Source organism: Dendrobates tinctorius, unplaced genomic scaffold (assembly GCF_039654945.1).
Source record: "Dendrobates tinctorius isolate UK_male_01 unplaced genomic scaffold, ASM3965494v1 ptg000022l, whole genome shotgun sequence".
NCBI classification, from domain to species: Eukaryota; Metazoa; Chordata; class Amphibia; order Anura; family Dendrobatidae; genus Dendrobates; species Dendrobates tinctorius.
In genome coordinates this window covers 82,580,623-82,602,103 of record NW_027361690.1, presented here as the reverse complement: position 1 = coordinate 82,602,103, position 21,481 = coordinate 82,580,623, and the positions used below count along the sequence as shown (strand labels likewise).

The following is a 21,481-nucleotide window of genomic DNA, read 5'->3' as shown; positions in this document are numbered from 1 at the left end:
AATCTGAGAAATGATGAAATGTTGTCTTCAGAGGAAACTGACAATGAGCGCGTGAAACAATATCACATGACAGGAAACCGTGTCCTCCCTTGTCTTACTTCATCTTGTTCATGACATGGTAAAGGTCATGTGTGCGAGAGTAAACGTGAATTCATCTGGTTTGCCTACATGCCTCTGACATATACCTGACGTGAACAATATATCTCCATATGCTGGGAATACAGGGACGTCACTGGTTCATTCGGTGTATTCAGTACACAACCTGGTGTAAAACCACACTGATCCAAAAAACTTGGCACCCAAAGACCCCTGTGTGAATGGAGCAGTAGTGAAAGGAGGTATGTCGTTTCAGGCTGATTGGACCATAGAAAAGGAGACACCCTCAACTGGTAAAACCCACTTGTCAATTTATTCAAAAACTTCAATGAGGAATAACAGAGAAATGTTACAACTCAGAGTTACAGCTAAAGATCTTCTTGCGTTCTTATTTCCTGAAGCATGCAATTTTTTACTAAAACAGATGTATAAGGAGCAACGACAGGTTCTCTTTTGAAATAACACTTCAGGATTTTTTGGGCTTAATAAAAGGTGATGTAGTTACGTTGAAAACTAGGCCAGTATGGGAGAGACAAATGTAATGACACAACATGTAATTCAACCTAATAAAACATGTTGGGGCATAATAAAATGTGAGAAAACACCTATTTGGAATGACTTCTGGTAAAAGCAAGAAATTATGTGCAGAGCAGAAAATTACTTCCCATACAGGTTACCAAATGGAAAATGAGAACAAACAAGCCGGCATCAGGCGTCACACTGCAACTTATGTCTTACAGGTGCCATTTACAACATCTGTCTTCTGCTAAAGGGGTCTTCTAATATTAGGTCAGCAATATCAGATCGATGGCGTCCGACATCCTCATGATACAGCAGTTTCCATCTGTAAATAATGTACAGAGCAGAAAGAATCAGAGCTGATCTGCAGTACCTGGGAGCAGCCACTACACTGTGAAGTATTGCTCCATACACTGCTTACTGCCGGGGCACATAAAAGTTCATCATGGGGTGCCAGGTGTCGGAACTCCACAGATCTGATATTAATGATTCATCAAAGTCAGAGTAGTGGAAAACCCCTTTAAGGCCAGGGTCACAATTGCATGTGCATTGCCAGAAACTTGCGCGCGTTAGTACTCGGCACTGCTGCCGGCACTCAATACCCGGCACTGCCGGCAGCACTCGGACCAGAGTGTGCGGTTGCATGTATTTCTATGCAGCTGAACACACCAGTCCCGAGTGCCGGGTACTGATGCTAGAGACTCGCGCAAGTTTCTCGCATTACACACGCAAGTGTGATCCTGGCCCAACTCAGAGAGGTGCGGATTGCTAGGTTATGTTCATAAAGTCCATTTTATACGTGGAAAAAATCTGTGTTGTTTTTGTTCATTATAACTGAATGGATAAAAAAAAAAAAACAATACATCCCTGAAAGAATTGACATGCAGCAGTTTTCAAAAAATGCACTGTTGCTCAACTAAAGAGGGGGGGGGGGAAGCACAGTGTGAAAGAGATTTTAGAGATCTCATTCATTTTGCTGCTGCTGTGAAATGCTGAGTTCTTTTCTCCATAGAAAAAATGCTTATAAAATGCAGCATGTGAACATACCCTGAGGCTAGGTTCCCACAATGAGTATTTAGTGCGTCTGTGATGCTATAGATTTTCTGCAGCATTTCTGTACCAATTAGGTAACAGCTTGCATTTTTTCAAAGTGTTTTTCCTTTTTTTTGTCATGTTTAAATAAAACTGTGCAGTTTTGGATCCTTCCTGTTACTTAGCTTTGATAACATTTTATTAATGTCGTGTAGAGTACATGAAGTTTTAGTGCCTTTTAACTGTGGAAATACAAAAAAAACGCATATGCAATTTTCTACCTGCAGATTTTCCTCATTCAGGTCTTTGGGGAAAATCTGTGAATATAAAAAACACATATTTAGAGAAATTGACATGTTGCAGATTTCAAAACTGCTCCGGTCAGCTTCCGCAGCGTAAAAAAAAAAAAGCACAGTGGACACGAGAGTTAAAGAAATCCCATGCACTTTCCTGGAACTGTATTACACTGTGTTTTATAAAATACACAGCGTAAAATCACACCAAATATTCACTGTGGGAACTTAGACTTGGGTATGTTCACATTGAGTTTTTTTAGAGGGGGGATAAAAAGGTTTCATTCCCATGATCAGTATTTGGTGAGTTTTTGATCTAGATTTTCTGCAGCATTTCTGAACTTATTAGGTAAATTAGGTTACATGTGTCTTTTTCATTGCACTTTTGACTCCGTTATTTCCCTGCATTTTTGATCCTGCAACTTTGGTCTTATGTCAAGTTTTAAGTAAACTGCTTTGTTTTTATACTTTCTGGTGTTTGGCTTCTACTAAACTTTATTAATACAGTCATGAGCGGATTACATATGTTTTCAGTCCATTTCCTCTCATGGGCGGTTTTTACGTGATTTTTTATATTTAATGCAATTCTATGTGGAAAATCTGCACATAAAACTCGGCATACTCGCAACAGAAATTGGCATGTTGTGGATTTCAAATACGCAGCTTACGCAGGGTAAAAAAAACACAGTTTGCACGAAATTTCTATAAATCCCTTCCACTTTGCTAAAACTTAAAGTCACAGTGTTATTTTGTACAGCAGAAACACACAGCGTCAAAAAAACATATTTTGGGAACTTAACCAAACTCAGCGGAAACCTTCCAAATCCTTTTCATAAGCTCAAAACTCCTCAAAAACTCGATGGCTATGCTGAGTTTTCAGGGCAAAAATGAAGCAGAAATTCAAATTTTTGGAGGAAATTTGAATGATGGTTTGAAGAGTTTCTGCTCCAAAAACTCCTCGAAACACTCGTGTGCACATGGCCTCATGGTAAGTTCACATGGTGATATTTGGACGCTGACTCAGCCATCACTAAGTTTTCCCAGGCGCAACCACTTCAGGAAAACGGCAGTGGTCATTCTCCTGACATTGCTGCACAGCATGTTCATTTTATGGGGGGCTTGTGCACTCACCCAAAACAGTGCTCGTTACAGTATTGTGACAAGGTCTCAGCATTCTTCTCTGCCCTTACCAATTTAGCTTTGCAACACTTTAATATAAGGAACATTCCTGCTCCTTTTTCCTAGCCATATGCATACTAAGAATGCGGATTAGTAGAGGACACATGAAATGAAGCATCATTGCTTTAAATGTAAATGGTTGCATACTTTTTTAGCCGCCATAACAATCCTGTCTTTAAGCAGAAAATAACACGGCAATTCTTCTGCATTTGACCATTTTATCTTTATTGAAAAAGTCCGTCTGTGAAATGATGTCTGATTTGGCTTTTGGGGCAATTTGAGGCAGAAAATCGATTGTTCATGGTGTAAACATTCCATTCTTGTAATGTACTGCACATAATCTAAGCCTCAGCGACAAGTAAAACTGACAAACTAGATGGACCAGTTGGTGTTTATTCCCATTCATGATGTTATTTTCTTCTAACCAAAGTATACATCTTTGGGTAGCACAGTCATTAAAATGTAAATGCCCATTCAGACAGCCATATAAATTGGACCAGAGCGCAGTGCACGGACTGGCTGGCCGCTCTCCCGACCAGATCGGGACAACTTCATGTATTTCTATGATGCGGTCATGCTTGCGTCAGGAGAGCCACCGGCCAGTCCGTGCACTGCGTACCGATCTCGCTCCAATTTATTCGGCTGTTTGACTGCACCCTAACAGTGATCTTACCATATATAACATTTTTATAGTGCAAGAGTGTGCGCAATATTAACGTTTCTAAATGCGTTGTAGATCAGATTTTGCTTCCAAATGAAAGCATGAGCCAGCCATTCGGTGAGCTAATACAGTGTTCCCCAAATCCAGTCCTCAAGGCCCACCAACAGGTCATGTTTTCAGGATTTCCTTTGTATTGCACAGGTAATGGAATTATCACCTGGGTAATACTATGGAAATCCTGAAAACATGACATGTTGGTGGGCCTTGAGGACTGGAGTTGGGGAACCCTGAGCTAATAAATCTGTGCATGATAATTTGGTGACCTGCCGTGTCTCCTATTCACCTTTATCCAGTAGTGCAGTAGAATGGGGGTCCGATAGTTCTGGCCCCCATACTGAATAAGGTAGACTAGGAGATAAAGGCAAAACAGTCTGTCTCCTAATCTAAAGTGCAAACCATAGCCTGTCCGCTGTCTTAGGCTGGAGTCACACAACGTATAACACTACGGTCCGTTTTACACAGACGAGAATTGCAGAAATGTTTCCTGAACAGTGATCCAGTATGTCATCCGTGTGCAATGCGAGGATGCGATTATCTCGCATCTAAGCATCCGTGTGACATCCGTATGGCATCCGTACGGCAAGATCTTCTCGCCGGCTTGCAAAATGGACATATAATGGATCCATGACCTCAAATAATCGTGAAAACATATATATATATATATATATATATATATATAATATATATATATATATATATATATATATATATATATATATATATATATATATATATATATATATAATCATATATAAATTCAATTGTCGGCTTTTGTAAAATCATTACAGAACCCGACAGGATATGAGGCATGGTTTACATAAAGTAAACCATTGCATATCCGTTAGATTTATAGATGTCCCTCACTAATAATGTTAGTAGTGTGTGTGTGTGTAAAATTTTGGAGCTGTAGGTGTTAAATTAAAGGATTAATTCACGGAAAAAACTTGCGTGGACTCCCACGCAATTTTCTCCGCCAGAGAGGGCAAACCAGTGACTGAGGGCAGATATTTCTAGCCTAGAGAGGGACCATTCTTTTTTGCCCCCAGCCACCCCAGAAAAGGGGCATCTGTAAGATGCGCCAATTCTGGCACACCCTCTTTCTTGCCATTGCCCTGTAGCGGGTGGCATATGGGGTAATAAGGGGTTAACATCACCTTGCTATTGTAAGGTGGCATTAAGCCTGGGTAATAATGGAGAGGTGTCAATAAGACACCTCTCCATTATTAATCCACTAGTCTGAAAGGATTAAAAAACACACACATACATTAAGAATAAAGACTTTTAATTAAATAAATAAACACACATTTTTTCCATCTTTATTTAACTCCCAATCCAATGGAAGCCATCGTTCTCCTGTAAGAAATCCAAAATAAAAAAACAACAATATCCCATACATGGCCGCCGTACAGCTAAGTCCCACGCTGCAATCCATCTGAAGGGTTTAAATAATTTACAACTGCGAGCGGCGCTAATGCGACCAGCCCGGCTGTAAATCACGGAAGAATGAAGGAAAAGCTGCCTGCGCAGCCTCCCTGCTAGACCGGAGATGAACTGATTAGCGTGGGAAAGGTTCTGAACATTTTCCCATGCTGTCAGTTCACCGCGGGTCAGGCGGGGAGTCTGCACTGCCTCAGTGACTACCATGACTACTAAGTTCAGAATCTTTCCCACGCTAATCAGTTTCTGACTTTTTTCTGACTTTTCTGCAGTCACATAGAATGACTGCTGACTCTTCACAAACTTGGACAACTCTTTTAATGCTCCTAACAAAAAAAAATTTGAGAATTAGTCAGCATCACAAAAAACATTTACATCCAGGTACCTGATGGATGACGCTGTCTCTGATTAAGGTTATTCTCTTACTGTTTTCATCTTGTCCAGGGTTTTCTTATCCACAGCCCATCTCTGAAGACTTTTATCTTCTCTTGTTTTCTCCAGCACATCTCCACACGATGCCCTTAAAAATAGCAGTGTCATTATAATGCTTCTGAATGAAAATAGCTGTCCTACGCTGAGCCCCTGAATAAATAATTGTCCCTCACTATATTCCCTGCACAAAATTATGAGCCAAACAGCCTCTTATGGTACAGGTCCTCCACACTGCCTTCTCCTTCCCATACTGGGTCCCCTCTTCACACTGTTCTTCCACACTATGTCCCCCCTATTGGGGCTTAGTCTCTGTACTGTACCCCCTCATCACACTCCCCACTCCTTAGCTTACTGTACCCCCATGCTACCACTACACACTACTCAGTATGGGGGGGGAAATGTGAGTGGGCACAGAATAAAGACTCTCCTCGCACTATTCCCTTCAACAGTTTCCCCTGGTATGATTGGGTCACCGAGGAGGAAAGCAAGACCAAGTTAAGCCACAGAAAATCAGAGAGGTTTGGTAACTAAGCAGATTACAGACCCCTGATCCTATCCACACAACTAGCAGTAGCCATGGAGCGTACCTACGATGATTCTAGACGCCTCGAAACAGCCGGAGAACTAAATAAGTCTAAAGCAAGAAAGGGGAAATCTAAACTGCCCCAGAGCAGACCCCAAAGGAATAGATAGCCCCCAAACATATATTGTTGGTGAGACAAGATGAAAACACAAACGCAGGTAGGAAAATAGACTGAGCAAACGATGGGGCCCACACTAACTAGACAGGAAAGACTGTCTGCAAACACGCAAAAAACCCTGCAAAGAATGCCCAACATGTCTGATAGAACAATACTGTAGTCACTAGACTTCGCCCACTATATCAGCACTCTGGTATATTCTGAAAACAGAGCAAAAAGAGGCCAATCTAATAAGGGACAAAAACAAACTGGCACAAGCAGTAACATATGGATGGAGATTCAGTACAGCCCCAGCCGGAGCTGGCTGAACACACAAAACTGAAATAGACAAAACCAGATCAAATGTGAACAATAGCAAAAGAACACTTAGCTGAGCATACAGGGACTGAGCTGGAAACTAAGACCTCAGGAGGCAGGAAAAAAATCACCAGCAGGGATGGAGGGAGTCGGCTGTCTTAAATCCAGTCAGAAACTCCAGATCTCCAGTCATCCTCCTCATTATCAGGTGGCAGGCCTCTGTTAATTAGATCAGCTCCATTACCTCCAGTAACCACCAGAGGGAGCCCGGAAAGAGGACTCGCGACCCCTCTGTCAATATAACCAGCTCCACTACCTTCACCAGTAATCAGAGGTAGTCCAGAAAGCAAATTCACAACAGTACCCCCCCCTTGAGGAGGGGTCACCGAACCCTCATCAACGCCACCAGGCCGATCAGGATGGGCCCGGTGAAAAGCACGAACCAATCTATCGGCATGAATGTCAGAAGCAGAGACCCAAGAATTATCCTCCTGGCATAACCCTTCCATTTGACCAAGTACTGGAGTCTCCATCTAGCCAAATGAGAATCCAATATTTTCTCTACCTCATATTCCACATTGCCTATAACGAATACAGAGTCAGGAGGTGCCGCCATAGGAAATACTGGCTCCACAAACCTCTTTATCAGAGATTTATTAAACACGTTATGGATGTTAAACGTAACTGGAAGAGCCAATCGGAAAGAAACAGGATTAAGAATCTCCAAAATCTTATAAAGTCCAATGAATCTTGGCTTGAACTTTGGAGACGCAACCTTCATAGGAATATTCTTTGATGACAACCAAACCATATCACCCACTTTAAACCGGGGACCAATGGTCCTATGCTGGTTGGAAAACCGTTGGGCCTTTTCCTGAGAGAGGGACAACTTATCCACCACTTGGTCCCAAATCTGCTGCATTCTCTCTACCACAGTGTCCACACTTGGGCAGGTTGAAGATTCTACTTGCCCTGAAGAAAATAGAGGGTGAAACCCAAAGTTACAGAAAAAGGGCGACAAAGTGGCAGAACTAGCTCTATTGTTTAGCGCGAATTCGGCCAAGGGCAAAAATGAGACCCAGTCATCCTGATCAGCAGATGTAAAACATCTCAAATAGGACTCCAAAGTCTGTTTTGTTTTCTCAGTCTCCCCATTGGTCTGAGGATGAAATGCAGAGGAGAAAGATAACTGAATTCCCAGTTTGGAACAAAAAGCTCTCGAAAATCTGGAAACAAACTGGACTCCTCTGTCCGACACAATGTTCTCAGGAATCCCATGCAACCGAGCCACCTGTTGTAAAAACAAGGGCACCAACTCTGAAGAAGATGGCAACTTTGGGAATGGTTCAAGATGGATCATCTTAGAAAATCTATCACAAATCACCCAGATAACATATGAATGGAGATTCAGCACAGCCCCAGCCGGAGCTGGCCGAACACACAAAACTGAAATGGACAAAACCAGATCAAATGTGAACTTAGCTGAGCATGCAGGGACTGAGCTGGAAACTAAGACCTCAGGAGGCAGGAAAAAAATCACCAGCAGGGATAGAGGGAGTTGGCTGTCTTAAATGCAGTCATAAACTCCAGATCTCCAGTCATCCTCCTCATTATCAGGTGACAGGCCTCTGTTAATTAGATCAGCTCCATTACCTCCAGTAACCACCAGAGGGAGCCCGGAAAGGGAACTCGCGACCCCTCTGTCAATATAACCAGCTCCACTACCTTCACCAGTAACCAGAGGTAGGCCAAAAAGCGAATTCACAACATTCCCCAATCACACTTTTCCCTCTCCCTCTTTATACTGTCTCCTCCCACATACCCCCTGGCAACCATACTGTCTCCTCATATTTACCCCCTCACTCTCCATACTGCCTCCTCACACATCCTCCTGACTCCCCATACTGTGTCACCACACATCCCCTCACTTGTTCCCCATACTGTGTCCACATACATTTTCCCTTCACTCCCCATACTGCGTTTGCACCCATTCTTCCCATTCTGTGCCATCCACACCTATCCCCCCACTCACTATACTGTGCCTTCATCCATCCCCATTCATACATTCCCCCCTCGCTCCTCATTGTGTCCGCACTCACCCCCACTCATCATACTGTGTCCGCACTTATCCCCCCATACTGTTTCCTCATACATTCTCCCCATACTATGTTTTCTAATTTATCCCCCTCCCCATATTTTGTCTGGATCTGTCCCTATCCTACTCCCCAAACTTATGTTCTCAATTCTCCCCCCATTACACTAAATTTTCCCCAGCTCCATTACATTAAATTTCCCCCACCCCTCCCCACCACAGCAAATCTCCCTCACCACAGTAAATTTCTCTGTTACATTTAATCTTTGGTGTCTTCAGCTCCATTGGAGCACTTACCACTAATGTTCTTCACATCTCTGCGCTCCAGCGAGAGACATCAGCAGCGTAATCACATGACCTGATCACGCCGCTGACGTCACTGACCCGGTGGTCAGAGTTTCAGTTGTCCTTGGGTCTAAAAGATGCTCATACAATTGTCAACTGGAGTCGGCGCGATGCACTTCCTCTGAAGAGAATGGCCAAATACCTGTGTGGGAGGGAAGCAAAGTGCAGATGTCAGGGGAGACACCTCAGACTGCTGAATTAGGCAGCTTCAATGTGCCCCTCCTGCCGGCTGCACCCAGGGAAGATTCCCTACATGCCCCCCTAGTTACGCCTCTGCGGCGTAGGAGCAGAAACCCTGATTACAGTGATGTGTCACTTATTGGTCTGTGTTCTGCTGTTTCAGTACAATCAGTGTTTTATCAGCAGGACGTTATCAGTATAGGACAACTGGCCTCATGCTTTGCAGTGCAACCACGTCCCTAGCACTGATTAGCAGCTGTCACTATACATTGTACACAAGAACCTGCCAATCAGAAAAGCAGGTGAGGTTGTATAGAGCTCAGCAACTGTGCTCTGCTAGATGTACAGCAGATAAAACTATGATTCTATCCTAACTGCTGCACCCAATATACTAAGTGATAAATAGCTGGCATCAAGGTCTTTGTCACTACCTCATGCTGCTGTCAGATTACATAGCAAAACCTGCTGACAGATTCCTTTTAATCATCTAGCTGACTGTTCAGTAGCTAAGCCAGCCTCCTGTTGGGTCACTTATTGGAATGACCAATCAGCCAGCCCCCTTCCTACACAGCTCTCACCAGATCCCAATGCAGGGAACTCTTGGGACAAGGAACCAGAGCTGATAACTGAAGATCGAGGCAGATTTGAGACATGAAGTGTATCGGTAAGCAGTATAACTTATTAATGAAAGCACATTTTAGGGTAACTATTTCGCACCTGAGGCTAAATTTGCATTGCACCGCTAATTTGTTTGGCCAGATCGTGTTCATATCGTCCAGTTGATTTTTTTTATTGAAAACTCCAAAAAAATCATTTAAAACCTGTAGGACCCAAGTATGTGCAAAAGTGTGTATACATTGGGATATTTTTTCCCTGTACCCCAACAGTACATCACAGTTTATGCATTGAGCTACGCATGGTGTAACATACTGGGAAGTCATTGCCAGAACTAGGGCTGTACAGTATCTACCTCCAACAGCAGAGAAGAGGACAGTAGAAAAGGACAGAAAGGAGGCAAATTATTTTGCTTTTGAAATTGCCCCAAAGCTGAGCCTCACTAATATGTGCTCCTCTTTTCCAGCGATTCTACCTGAGCCATGAGTTACAGCATTTTAGCTTATATCCTTATTCAGCCGCAAGTTAGGAAATAATTACCTGATTCCAGCACTACAGATTAAATAGCTAAGAAAATACCGTAATAGGTGGAAGCCTACGATATGAGACTTAGATAAGAAGGAAGATGTTTTTGCAAACTCCACCTGTTCATAATAAAAGCAAAAGGAGACGATAACATCCTGTGAAGTCATAACTGACACACAGCCTTATAGAACGCCGCAGCAATCTTCAGGGCCTATTACATAATGGCCTTCTGCCAGCTACACTGACTCTTCAGTATTATATTCCCTGACATGTTTTCATTCTCTGAATAGCTCCTGCCACAAACAGAAGAAGCTAGTGAATCTCAGCCACAGCAATATCAAATTCCCTCTGGTTGTTGCCTATTGTTTGTCTATAAACCAAAGGCTGCCGGAGGTCATAAAGCAGGGAGCGTATAGCTTTCATTTAAGCCTGCCTGATGAGCATTAGCCTGTAAGTAACGATTATATCTGTACACCAGCGGTTATACTAAATTAATGGAGACCAGATTATAGAGCAAGGCTTTGCACCCCTAAACAAGTCTGTTTCCCTTCTGCACTCCTCCCTTGATCATCTGTCTGCCAAAATTATGTGCTAGACTAACGGTATGTGCATATGATCAGTAAACGCTGCGGGTTGGTCACTGCGTACTTGTGCAATGTCAAACCCGCAGCAGCCAGCTGTTACAGCATAGTGGATGGGATTTCAAGAAATGTCCATTTCTAGCATCTTCGCAAGAGAAATTTCCCCAATAGAATGTATTGAACACGGTGAATCCGCACGGCTTAGTGAACACATGGGGATTCACCTGCATTCAATAGACTGCAGCGCTTTGGACGCAGCAAACATGCACTGCGTCCAAAGCTCTGTTACTTCCGGAACGTGTGCACCCAGGCTTATACAGCTGTATGACATGGATAGCAGTCATAAAAAGTAAGCAAAGGAAGTTAAGCTAACCATGCGAGAAAGGTATTTTATCATACAAGTTTGGAAAATAGTAGTCTATGGGCACATTCATCACTAACAGCACATTCAGCATCCCCCATTCCCATATTACCACCTTATCCAACCCTCTCTCTGTTGGTGTTTAAGTAGGAAGACCAGGCTGCGGGTACCTGCGCAATGGCGGGTCCAACTGTTGATGCTGCATCTAGTGTTGCCAGGGGGAAAGAATGGGGAGGCAGACAGGACCCATGACCTGGTGAGATGGGGCGTAGCGAGACAGGAGAGAGAGCGGGAATCGTGGTAAAAGGAGGGTGTTTCCCGCCAGCAGGGAGAGGAGGCAGGTGTGAGCCACGCTCTGCGAGGAGAAAGAGTGCGGAGCTGAGACCCGGCAGAGGTTACGTGAGGGCTCCACGGAACCAGTGAGCGCACAGAGCTTCGGGCGCTCTTACAGACAGTGTGTGGTGCTCGCACTGAGAAGCAAGTGCCAGGTGCAAGATACTAAGGTATATGCCCCCTTGCTAACAGGCGTGCGGTGGAGCACACCCCGGGTAGAGACTTCCATGGCATTACCCACTTTGGCTTTACAGATTAATGGCCTATAGGCTCAATGGGCAAAACCGGTGACTGTCTCTTGCCACCAGAAGCTGGATGGCATGTTGGCGGGTAACGCCTGAAGACGCCGTACCGGCCGTTGCAGGTATTGCAACTCTCATCAGACTGCATAGGATTGAGGAACTGGTTGGATCAGGGAAATGCTGTAGATATAGTATATCTTGACTTCAGCAAAGCATTTGACAAAGTCTCTCATACAATCCTTATTGAAAAAATGACCAAGTATGGAATGGACAAGGCAACTGTTAGGTGGATTCATAACTGGCTTAGTGATCGGACCCAAAAAGTGGTCGTAAATGGCTGCACATCCAGTTGGAAGAATGTCTCAAGTGGGGTACCACAGGGGCTCTGTCCTGGGCCCTGTATTGTTCAACATCTTTATCAATGATTTAGATGAAGGAATTGAGGGTAAGCTGATTAAATTTCCTGATGACACAAAGCTAGGTGGGATAGCTAATACTAGAGAAGAGAGAGGATTCAAAAAGATATAAATAAACTGGAGCAGTGGGCAGCAACTAACAGAATAGTTTTTAATAGGGAAAAATGCAAAGTACTACATCTGGGCAATAAAAATGAAAAAAGCATATACAGAATGGGAGGAATAGGGCTAAGCAACAGCACATGTGAAAAAGACTTGGGTATACTAATAGATCACAGACTGAATAGGAGTCAACAGAGTGATGCAGCAGCAAAAAAGGCAAATGCAATTCTAGGATGTATTAACAGAAGCATATAGTCTAGATCACGTGAAGTCATTATTGCCCTCTACTCCTCTTTGGTCAGACCTCATCTGGAATATTGTGTCCAGTTTTGGGCACCACATTTTAAAAAAGACATCAACAAACTGGAGCAAGTTCAGAAAAGAGCGACCAGAATGGTGACCGGTCTGCAAACCCTGTCTTATGAGGAAAGGTTGCAGGATTTGGGAATGTTTAGCTTGCAAAAGAGAAGAATGAGAGGAGACTTAATAGCTGTCTACAAATATCTCAAGGGCTGTCACATTGTAGAAGGATCATCTTTATTCTCATTCGCACAAGGAAAGACTAGAAGCAATGGGATGAAACTGAATGGGAGGAGACACAGATTAGATATTAGAAAAACTTTTTGACAGAGTGATCAATGAGTGGAACAGGCTGCCACGAGAGGTGGTGAGTTCTCCTTCAATAGAAGTCTTCAAACAGAGGCTGGACAGACATCTCTCTGGGATGATTTAGCGAATCCTGCTTTGAGCAGGGGGTTGGACCAATGGCCCAGGAGGTCCCTTCCAACTCTACCATTCTATGATTCTATGAACAAAGAAGTCACAATAAGTGAAGTTTAATAACAAGACTGTTGTGTTATACCATAATTCTATTGTTAATTATCTGTTGCCTCCCTGCGAGGAGTTCATTATTGTTATAAACTAAACCGCATTGTTGTTAACCCTTTGCCTTGCATTTCCTGTGTTGCTGCATCCCTGTACCTGCTTACAGGTGTCCCCCAAAGACTCTTTGTACCTCTACTCTTCTCCAGCTATAACTTTGCCCTGACAACTCACAGTGCCATTGCTTTCAGTACCACCTATATACTGATAACACTCATCTTTTCTGTTGTCCAGCATCCCAGAGTGTCTATCAGCCATATCCTCTTTCTTCTTCTCTCATTTCCTAAAGCTCAATGTGGACAAAACTGAACTCTTCTTTCGTCCATCTCACCTAATTCCCCTACCTGATCTACACTCACTGGCCACTTTATTAGGTACACCTGTCCAACTGTGTGTTAAGACTTAATTTCTAATCAGCCAATCACATGGCGGCAACTCAGTGCATTTAGGCATGTAGACATGGTCAAGACAATCTCCTGCAGTTCAAACCGAGCATCAGTATGGGGAAGAAAGGTGATTTGAGTGCCTTTGAACGTGGCAAGATTGTTGGTGCCAGAAGGGCTGGTCTGAGTATTTCAGAAACTGCTGATCTACTGGGATTTTCACGCACAACCATCTCTAGGGTTTACAGAGAATGGTCCGAAAAAGAAAAAAAATCCAGTGAGCGGCAGTTCTGTGGCCGGAAATGCCTTGTTGATGCCAGAGGTCAGAGGAGAATGGGCAGACTGGTTCGAGCTGATAGAAAGGCAACAGTGACTCAAATTGCCACCCGTTACAACCAAGGTAGGCAGAAGAGCATCTCTGAACGCACAGTGCGTCGAACTTTGAGGCAGATGGGCTACAGCAGCAGAAGACCACACTGGGTACCACTCCTCTCAGCTAAGAACAGGCATCTGATGGCTACTTTCAGCAGGATAATGCGCCATGTCATAAAGCTCGAATCATCTCAGATTGGTTTCTTGAACATGACAATGAGTTCACTGTACTCAAATGGCCTCCTCAGTCACCAGATCTCAATCCAATAGAGCATCTTTGGGATGTGGTGGAACGGGAGATTCGCATCAGGGATGTGCAGCCGACAAATCTGCGCCAACTGTGTGATGCCATCATGTCAATATGGTCCAAAATCTCTGAGGAATGCTTCCAGCACCTTGTTGAATCTCTGCCACGAAGAATTGAGGCAGTTCTGAAGGCAAAAGGGGGTCCAACCCGTTACTAGCATGGTGTACCTAATAAAGTGGCCAGTGAGTGTATATATTACAATAAATGAGTAACCTTCATCTCTGCTCTGTCCTTCAAAACACACATTCAAGCTCTCACCATCTCCGACTAAAAAATATCTCCAGAATCGGTCGCTCCCTCAAACCTGAATCTACTAAAATGCTATAGCATGCTGTAAGGCTGGTTGGTGTGGACCCACTGCGCCATGGTCCAGGTTTATACTGGAGGGGCATGACTAAGTGACTAACTGGCATTCACTAGAGCCTCTGGTGGCGAGGCTGGCTTGGCCGCAGGTAGTTGTCAAGTACTATTCCAAGGCAGTCACCAGGTCTGCAGCAGATCGTCAGAGGCATGGTACAGGAGGGCAAAGACAAAACGTGGTCAAATGGTCCAAAGTCAGGGCAGGCAGCACTGGATTAATATGAATAGCCATGGTCAGGAGTGAGAAAGACAGGACGAGTAAGTAGCCAGATCAGTAATGAGAATCAGACTACAGGAAAGCATGCACAGATACAAACAGAGCAGGAACCAATGTTTGGTTGAAGAATGGTGGGAGGAGCTGCCTTAAATAGAATCTGCTCGCATGGGATAGGCTGGGGAGACAGATTTCTGCAGGACACAGCAGGGTTAAATTCCTGCAGAGACTGGCCACTCCCCCTTAGGCCAGATGGAAACTCCTGCTGTAGCAGCCATACAAGGGAGTGCAGGAGGAAACAAGTTCAGTGGCACAGCCTGCCGCAAGGAGAAACTGCACAGTGAGTGGGGTGGCACTGAGCATACATGCTAGTTGCCGCCGTGATGCATGCCCTCATCGTCTCCCACCTCAACTACTTCAATATCCTCCCCTGCGGCCCTCCCTGTTAATAGTCTCACACCTCTCTAGTCCGTCCTTAACTCTGCTGCCCGTCACTCTGCTGCCCGACTAATCCACCACCTCTCTACTTCTCACCTTGGTAAATCCTTTCATTGGCTCCCAATTCCTCAACGTATCCAGTTCAAACTACTAACCCCTTAACTCCAGGAGCTTTTTTCTGTTTTGCGTTTTCATCTTTTGCTCCCTTTCTTCCCAGAGTCATAACTTTTTTATTTTTCCTTCAATAAGGCCATGTGAGGGCTTGTTTTTTTGTGGGATGAGTTGTACTTTTGAACGACACCATTGGTTTTACCATGTGGTGTACTAAAAAACGGGGAAAAAAATTTCAAGTGAGGTGAAATTGCAAAAAATGTGTAATCCCACGCTTTTTTTTTAGTAGGCTAAATAGATGCTAGAAACTGACCTGTCATTATGATTCTCCAGGTCATTACAAGTTCATAGACACCAAATATGTCTAGGTTCTTTTATATTTAAGTGGTGAAAAAAAAATTCCAAACTTTGTAAAAAATTGCGCCATTTTCTGATACCCATAGCGTCTCCATTTTTCATGATCTCAGGTTGGGTGAGGGCTTATTTTTTGCGTGCCAAGCTGATGTTTTTAATGATCCCATTTTGGTGCGGATACAATCTTTTGATCGCCCGTTATTGCATTTTAATGCAATGTCGCAGCAACTAAAAAACCGTAATTGTGGCGTTTTGACTTTTTTTCTCGCTACGCCGATTAACGATCAGGTTAATCCTATTTTTTTATTGATCGGGAAATTCTAAACGCGGCGGTACCAAATATGTGTATGTTTTGATTTTTTTTAATGGTTTTTTTGAATGGGGCGAAAGGGGGGGTGATTTGAACTTTTTAAAAACATTTTTCTTTAACTTTTGGCATGCTTCAATAGGCTCCATGGCCTAGAAGATGCCACAACTCGATTGGCTCTGCTACATAGAGGCGATGATTAGATCGCCTCTATATAGCAGAATAACTCACTTGCTATGAGTGCCAACCACTGGTTGGCGCTCACAGCAATCCGGCACTGACAACCATAGAGGTCACCGGTGTGCGTATTTCCGGTGCGATTGCAGGAAGCGCTTGTTAAACGCTGACAGTGGCATTTAACAGCGGCATTTAACTGGTTAATAGCCACGGGTGGATCTCGATTCCACCTGCGGCTATTGTGGGCACATGTCAGCTGTTCAGCTGTCCCAGGAAAGATGTGGGCTCAGCGCCGGAGCCCACATCAAAGGGAGGGAGTCCGACATCAGTGTAAATGTACGCCTGATGTCAGAAAGGGGTTAATATGGCCTATAAAGCCGTCCATAATCTGACTCCTCCATATATATCTCTGAACTAACCTCCAGATATCTTCCCACAAATAATCTCAGGTCCTCCAAAGACCTCTCTCGCCCACACTTGTACGTTTCTCACTTAAATGCCTCCAAGACTTTTACTGAGTATCCTCCATCCTCTGGAATTCTGTTCCCCAGCACGTCCAGTTATTCACCACACTCAACAACTATGAAATAGAACTTTAACCCCTTTCTGACAACGGATGTAATGATCCGTCCATGTGACCTGGGCCAATTTGACCATGGATGGATCATTATGTCATCATGATTGGCCGCGCGCTCACGGGGGATGCGTGGCCGAGTGTCAGCTGATTCAGACAGCTGACACACGGCACTAGTTGCCAGGAGTGGTCACAGACCACTCACGGCACTTTACCCCCTGAAATACTGCAATCAAACAAGATCGCAGCATTCCGGAAGCCGGCACAGGATTGACAGCCCCTCTGCCTTTGGATCGGAGACCCTGCAGTGTGACGCGGGGTCCCGATCATTGCCATGGTGAGCGGATGTCGTCATGACTATATCCGGGTCACCAGAGCTAGGAAACTTGTTGATCATGCGCAGTGTATGATGAGCAAGTCTCCCTGTCAGTGCAGCGCTGACAGCTTCTATGGCATGCAGATGCTGCTTCATCTGCATGCTATAGAGGCGGTCAGCCTGCAAAAATATGATTGTTCCATAGTGTGACAAAGTGAAAAAGTAAAAAACATTTTTAAATAATTGTAAAAATAATTTTAAAAAAATCAAAAATAATAAAAAAAATCAATATATATTCTATCACTAAATAAATATTTGAACGAAAAAAAAAAATCTAAACAAAAGTACACATATTTGGTATAGGCGCGTCCGCAACGACCCGACCTACAGTATACAACTGTCCCACTAGTTAACCCCTTTAGTGAACACCATTAAAAAAGGCAAAAAACAATGCTTTATCATCATACCACCGAACAAAAAGTGGAATAACACGCAATCAAAAAGATGGATATAAATAACATGGTACCAGTGAAAACGTCATCTTGTCCCACAAAAAACGAGCTGCCAAACAGCTCCATCAGCAGAAAAATAAAAAAGTTATAGCTTTCACAATAAAGCAATGCAAAAATAATTATTTTTTCTATAAAATAGTAGCGCCAAAACACAAAAAAATAAATGAGGTATCTCTGTAATCGTACTGACCAAAAGAATAAAACTGCATTATCAATTTTGCCACACCCGGAACGGTATAAACCCCCACAAAAAAAGAAATTCATGAATTGCTGTTTTTTGCTCATGCTGTCTCCCAAAAATCGGAATAGAAAGCAATCAAAAAATATAATGTGCCCGAAAATTGTACCAATGAAGATATCAACTCGTCCCGCAAAAAATAAGACCTCCCATGACTCTGTGGGCCAAAATATGGAAAAATTATAGCTCTCAAAATGTGGTGATGCACAAACTATTTTTTTGCAATAAAAGCATCTTTTAGCGTGTTACACCAGCCAATCATAAAAACCCACTGTAAGGCCTCTTTCACACGTCCTGATATTTCCGGTACCGGAGATGTCAGTGTCCGTGTATGTAATACTTGCGGCACAAGTGTGGCATGAGTGCGCCGCATCAGTACCACAAGGACGGGCACCAGGGAAGAAGCGTTACAGTAAGCGCTCTTCTGCGGTGCTGGGTACTGTATAAGGTTCTCATCATTCTCCCCTGCTCTGCCAGCGATCGGGGCAAGCAGGGGAGAATGAAGAGAGTTACATTTAAGTAATAAAAGAGACAGCAGGCGGCGGCTGATGGGACTATTACTCACATCAGCCTAACCCTGCTGCTGCTGATAACAGTGACAGCAGCAGTGGCGGATGGGAATATTTATCAGCCACTCCTGCGTTGTAAATAAATACAGCAATTAAAAAAAATGGTGTTGATTCCCCCCTATTTTTGATAACCAGCCAGACAAATTTCACCGCTGAGGGCTGGTATTCTCAGGCTGGTAAGGGACCATGGATATTGACCCCCCAGTCTAAAAATAGCCCGCAGCTGCCCAAGAAAAGGCACATCTATTAGATGCGCCAATTTTGGCGCTATGCCCGGCTCCTTCCACTTGCCCTGTAGGTGTGGCAAGTGGGGTAATATTTGAGGGGTTGATGTCACCTTTGTATTGTCAGGTGACATCAAGCCCTCAGCTTAGTAATGGAGAGGCGTCTATAAGACACCCATCCATTTCTAATCCTATAGTCGTATTGTAAATAAAGACACAGCCAGAATAAAGACCTTTATTTAAAAAAAATGACACAGACTCCTTTATTAATCTCAATTAAACCATACTTACAACCTCGCCTAATCCCAGCAAAGCCCTAGATCTTGTTAGCGTGGGTGGTCAGGAGCGGGAGCTCCAAGAGTGGACCCTCTGGACCGTGGCACCGAGGGACCCCGGGCGAGCTGCCAGGTGGAACCGACCCCTATACAGGGACCGTTAGGAGCAGGCCCAGGGGTTCGAGTACCACGGTAGCCGGTACCGAGAGGGGCGGCTCAGGATGGACCGGAGTAAGACTGAGACTGGAGTAGGACGGCAGGAGCACTGAAGACAGGACTGGAGTAGGACGGCAGGAACACAAGGCAGGACTGGAGTAGGACGGCAGGAACAGTGAAGGCAGGACTGGAGTAGGACGGCAGGAACACAAGGCAGGACTGGAGTAGGACGACAGGAACACGGGTAGCAGGACTGAGAAGCTGCTGTGAGGAGCAGCCGAGACAGGAACTGCAGGAGCAGAGTGTGCACGATGGAGCGAGGCCAGAGTGTCAGGAAACACAACGATCAGGCGCCTCCCTCAGGGGGAAGCGGCCTGATATGGCCCCGTCTGGTCAGCCATTGGTCCAAATGTGCTTCCGGGTCAGGGCACAGCCGGAGCATAAGAAGCAGGAAGGAGGCGCGGCCGCGGCCTATGGCGCATGCGCATAGCATGCAGGGAAGGCATCGGTCGCGGGTCTGTCTCAGGTGACCGCCGCGGCCGTCGGGTGGAGAGAGGCTGCGGCGTGGGAGCGGAGGGCGACTGCGGCGTGGGAGCGGAGGCCGGGTGAGTATGGCGGAGCGGTGTAACAGTACCCCCTCCCCTAAGCCGCCCCCCCCGGAGATTAACAAGAAACCTCTTGAGGATACGGGGAGCATTAATATTCTCCCGAGGCTCCCAGGATCTCTCCTCAGGACCAAAGCCCTTCCAATCAACGAGAAAGAAAGTCCTACCTCTAACCCTTTTCACAGCGAGGATGTCCTGCACTTCAAAAACGTTGTCGGCACCCACCGGCTGAGGACCAAGATCAAGCGAGAAATGGAAACGATTCAGCACCACAGGCTTCAGGAGAGAGACGTGAAAGGTGTTCGGGATCCGGAGCGAAGCAGGCAACCTCAATTTGTAGGCAACTTCGTTAATACGTCCCAGAATTTCAAACGGACCGATGTAGCGTGGACCCAACTTGTAGGAGGGCAGTTTTAGTCGGACGAATTTGGAGGAGAGCCAGACCTTGTCGCCAACACGATACGGAGGAGAATCCAACCTCTTTTTGTCTGCATAGTTCTTCATCTGATCAGCGGATCTCTTGAGTGATGTGTTGGTCTCAGCCCAAATCTTAGAAAATTCCGAGGACAAGGCATTGGCCGCGGGTACCTCAGAGGCAGGGGTTATCGGAAGAGGGACACCATGATGTCTGCCAAAAACAATGAAAAACGGAGACTTGGCCGAAGACTCACCAGCATGGTTGTTATAAGCGAACTCTGCCCAGGGGAGTAAGCTGACCCAATCGTTCTGGTGGGCGTTAGAGAAGTGGCGTAAGTATCCCGTAAGCGTCTGGTTGGTACGCTCTACTTGTCCGTTGGACTGTGGATGGTAGGCCGAGGAGAAGTCGAGGGAAACGTTCATAAGCTTACAAAGCGAACGCCAGAACTTGGAGGTAAACTGAACCCCTCGGTCAGACACAATGCGTCGAGGTAGTCCATGAAGCCTGAAGACTTGATGAATGAAGATCTCGGCCAGCTCCGGCGCTGAGGGAAGACCGGGCAGAGGGATGAAGTGAGGGCCACCAGTAGTGACGTTTGATAAGATCAAGGGTCTTCTTAGTTCCGGCATGGCCGGCCAGTTTGGAGGAGTGCCCCCATAGAAGAACCTTTTGCTTGAGATTCTCTGGCACAAGCGTCTTGCCAGGCGGAGGAGTAAGCCAGTTCACTGGAGCCACGGTGATGATCCTAGTGGGATCAATGATATGTGACGGTTCCTCCGTGGATTCGTGTGGTTGGAAGACCCTGGACAGGGCGTCGGCTTTGGAATTCTTGCTGCCGGGACGGAATCGGAGCTCGAAATCAAATCGGGCAAAAAATAAAGACCATCTGGCCTGGCGAGGGTTTAGTCTCTGGGCAGACTGGAGATAGGCCAGATTCTTGTGGTCCGAGAAGATGACAAAAGGATGGACAGCTCCTTCCAGGAGGTGGCGCCATTCCTCCAAGGCCAACTTGATGGCCAAAAGTTCCCGGTCACCGATCGAGTAGTTACACTCGGATGGAGAAAAGGCCTTCGAGAAGAAGCCACAAGGGTGCAGGCGACCGGAGGCGGTTCTCTGGGACAGCACCGCCCCGGCACCAGTCGAGGAAGCGTCCACCTCGAGTACAAAAGGTCGATCGCTCTCAGGGCGAT

At 45.1% G+C, this 21,481-nt stretch overlaps 1 protein-coding gene across 2 annotated transcripts in view; it reads right to left on the bottom strand.

Moving 5' to 3' along the window:
- CERS3 (ceramide synthase 3) overlaps positions 1–21,481 on the bottom strand; it is a 408,572-nt gene that overhangs the window by 144,390 nt on the left and 242,701 nt on the right. Inside the window, exon 1 of one of the 2 annotated variants that reach the window (XM_073568812.1) lies at positions 1,929–1,960. The exons of the other annotated variant lie outside the window; for it this stretch is intronic. Coding sequence (XP_073424913.1) covers positions 1,929–1,945 — 17 coding nt within the window. The 5' untranslated portion in view covers positions 1,946–1,960. Of the gene's footprint in view, positions 1–1,928; positions 1,961–21,481 lie in introns of those variants that run through there. 2 annotated transcript variants of the gene reach the window in all.